This window comes from Alligator sinensis, unplaced genomic scaffold (genome assembly GCF_000455745.1).
Source record: "Alligator sinensis unplaced genomic scaffold, ASM45574v1 scaffold243_1, whole genome shotgun sequence".
Classification (NCBI taxonomy): Eukaryota; Metazoa; Chordata; order Crocodylia; family Alligatoridae; genus Alligator; species Alligator sinensis.
The window spans coordinates 2,491,818-2,495,568 of NW_005841841.1; the positions used below are offsets into that span (position 1 = coordinate 2,491,818).

Genomic DNA, 3,751 nt, shown 5'->3' on the forward strand with positions numbered 1-3,751 from the left:
AATCTTGTCCCTTTAAGTTCTTTTATGTGCCTCATTACAATCTGAGCTCCTGATAAAGAAACTGAATTATTATATCCAGTTCATAATGTGATTCCCAAGAAGCATTGGGAAAAATGTGGTCATACAATGTGGTGATTGTTAGTAGGGGTGTGCCAACAGAGAGTTTTGGGCTGATACCAATAGCTGATATGTCTCCTTAAAAATTGGCTTATCTTGATACTAGTTTGATTTCCAATACACAGCCCAGCAGCTTGAAGAGTGGCAGGGGAGGGGGATGGGAAAGGGCATGGGGGGGTGGGGGCAGATTGAGGCCCTGCGGTGAGGGCGGGAGTGGGGCTGGGACTGGGGCCAGGGGTAGGAGCCCCTGCCCCAGCCACAGCCCCCCTTTCTCCCTCGCCATGGGGGCCTGGATCTGCCCCCCCATGCCTCTTCCCTCCCCCCTTCCCCTTCTACCACAACGGACTTACCAGCTGGTCGCAACTCTCCAAGCTGCCAGGCTGTGCTCCTTGCCACCTACATGCTGTGCTGAGGCTCCCTGCATGCATGGGGCATTTATCAGCCACATCAGGCAAAAAAAGCCAAATTCCAATACAGTCAGTTTTCTTTATATTGGTGCTGATCTGCACCTCTAATTGTAAGAGACCAGTATGTGTTTTCTTGCCTAGTTTCCCATAGGTGTAGCAGAATGAGATGGAAAGCTGTCACTGCAATCTGTGGTCTTCTCATCTGGAGTTGTATTTACTCTAAGGCAAGTGGAGCAGCATAAAAGCTACTCCCAAATCCAGTATCTAGCAGCAGTTCCTAAGGAGGAGTCATTTACCAGCTGGAAATGACCAGAGTCCATTATGTCCCAGCTGGGATCTGTGCCTTAGAAATGGAGGGGGAGCACTGGCACAAGAACTAACTACAGTAAAAGCTGCGTTATCATAGGGCACCTTAGAAACTGCCATGCTTTATTAACCAGCATGCTGGTTTGTAAGGTAAAAGTGAAACTGGAAATGCCCACCGTGGCACTTTCAGTTTTGCCGAGCCCCCACGGCCCAAGGTATAGCAGCCTGCACAGGGTCCCCTTCCCTGTCCCCCAGCATACTGACGTGGCAGGACGGGTGTCAGCACGGCGGGAGGGGCGGTGGCCTGAACAGTTACCTCTTAGGTAACTGGCATATTTGGTTATCCGGCACCCCCCATTCTCTGTGGGTGCCGGATAACAAAGCTTTTGCTGTATATTTGCCATATGCCTACTGTTTCTTCCAGCATGGAGGAATCTATAGTTGTGGCATTGTGGCTGGTTTCTTAACCCTGGTGCTTTGAGAACAGTGCAAAAGAAGCTGTGTAAAGCACCAATTTTTTTTTTTTTGTTTATGCTTATTGGTCTGTGTTTGTTAACTGCATATTTTAGATGGCAAAAACATGATTGAGTCTCTTCCAGAAAACAGAACAACACCCCCCCCCCCCCCCCTTTTCACTTTTGGAAAGTAAGCTTGTTCTCATGCTGTTTCTTGACTACTAATTGGATGCATTGTTCCTGTTTTTATAGTTACAGTTAATAAATTCCAATGAACCAGGTGTGATAATGTTTAAAACGGATGCACTGAAGTGCAGGGTTGCTCTCAGTCCCAAAACCAACCAGACTTTGCAACTCAAAGTAACTCCTGAGAATGCAGTACAGTGGAAACCAGAAGAACTACAAGTTTTGGAGAAATTTTTTGAAACAAGGGTATGTACTTAAACCATTAACATTTGATACCTTGTTTTGTATGCATCTCTTTTAATATGAGCTTTGTCCTGTTACTCCAGTACTACTAATTTTAATGGAACTAGTGATACGAGTAAAAATGTACTATAAGAGCAAAGATTAATGCATGCATATTTGTCATTTAATTATGCAGCACAATCTTTTTCTAGATGAACAGTCCTAATTGTTGGTTTATTACTGTAGGTTGCAGGACCACCATTTAAAGCAAACACCCTAATAGCCTTTACAAAATTGCTAGGAGCTCCTACACACATCCTCAGGGACTGTGTACACATCATGAAACTTGAGCTGGTAAGTTTTATCTTTAAATGCAATGACTACATGTTGGATGCATCTACGCGTTGCCATATGGCAGCATTTCTATGGCACCGTGCTTTAGTATTTCCTTTTGGAAGTACTAAAGGAAGTACTAAAAGCACAGTGCAGTAACTGTCCAGACTGACGTGCACAGTTAGTTTTCACTGCTGCAGCGAAGTAGCTGCCAATCACGTGTGGACTTGCATGATCACTACATTGCCATAGCACACTATACAGTGATGTAATGTGTCACTACAGTGACAAAGGGCAACATGTAGACATGCCCATTGGCTGCTCTGTTCCTGCACCCAAACTTGAGAAAAAATCTGTGGTGACCGTCAAAATTTAATTCTGTTCTTTAGTAGATGAAAATACAGAATCTAATACATTAAACGCAAACATAAAGGACATGGAAAAGGGATGACTTCACTATAACACTGTAAAGTCAGCAAAAAAAATAAATCCTTCCTTGACATGATGGGCTTGAGAGAGATTGCACAGCTGCATGTCTGCTTAGTAGTTTTTTACATTGCTTTTTTCATTTTAGATGTGCCAAGACTATTATTCACAAGCAGGAGATTTGCTTTATTTCTAATTGAATTAACTTTAAAACCATCTGAAAACTTGGAAAGTCTAGGTTATGGGACATAATTTATTATGCCAGCCTATGCCAATATCCCCTTTACACGGCTGTATGATATTACCTGTGGCATTTTTGTTTTTTAAAACAGTTCCCTGATCAGGCAAGTCAGCTGAAGTGGAATGTGCAGTTTTGCTTAACTATTCCTCCCAGTGCCCCACCAATTGCACCTCCTGGAACACCTGCTGTGGTGCTGAAATCCAAAATGTTGTTTTTTGTAAGTATGTTTTCTTTTTATTACTATTCTTTAAAAGTCACATGGAGGATACTATGTGCAATGAGCAGATTGCTAACTTATTAGCAGGCTCTCTAAATATGGTTTTTGACTTCACATGGCGTAGTTACTCTTGAATAGTAACCATGGTATCTGAAAATGTTTTGCTGTTGCTAAAGTACCAGGGTAGCAGTGTTTCCTCTAATGAGTTCAGCAGCTTGTTTCTTTTTTGTGAAACTGACCCGATTAATTCTTCCTGTGTAAGGTGTTTCTCCCTGCTCTTTGTGGAGGTGTTGTGATAGGACATTCTAAAATTAAATTTTCCATGAACTGCAAACGTCACTTTGTATGCCTGTCCTGTAGTCATTTTGTTACTGGCTGAGGTGCTATGAAATAGCTGCCTGCATTTTCCCTAAACCAGAGCAAGGCAAACCTGGTTAAAGATACTTTAGGCGTGAGCATGTAAAATGGGCTAGATCAAGAATTGTTTAATCATATAAGAAGTTTTTCTGCGCTATTTAACTTTTTTTTTATTTTGGGCCTACCATACCAAGTAGTACGTAGGTAGTGTGTAAGCATGCTGGGGGGACTTGATAGCCATGACTGTAGGGGGGGGTTATTTTTGGGGGGGGTTACCTTAGTATATTTTTGAGTAGAACCTTTTATTTGTATGCACATGTATGTCTGTGTGAAATTATTTAAGATATTCTTCACTTTGGAATAGTTATTTTAGGAAATAGTAAAATGTATGACTGCACATTAGAACCTGAAGTAACAAGGCAGTGATAATAAGCATATGTTGGAAAAAATCCTGTCTTACCTTAATGCACTCTCTTTTCCCTAC

General features: G+C 42.1%; 1 protein-coding gene across 1 annotated transcript in view; it reads left to right on the forward strand.

Annotated features, from left to right (window-relative positions):
• MED14 (mediator complex subunit 14) overlaps window positions 1–3,751 on the forward strand; it is a gene marked incomplete at its 5' end in the record, with an annotated part of 59,731 nt that overhangs the window by 53,540 nt on the left and 2,440 nt on the right. The window contains 3 exons of the mRNA XM_025205283.1: window positions 1,538–1,717; window positions 1,940–2,047; window positions 2,785–2,910. Coding sequence (XP_025061068.1) covers window positions 1,538–1,717; window positions 1,940–2,047; window positions 2,785–2,910 — 414 coding nt within the window. The remainder of the gene's footprint in view (window positions 1–1,537; window positions 1,718–1,939; window positions 2,048–2,784; window positions 2,911–3,751) is intronic.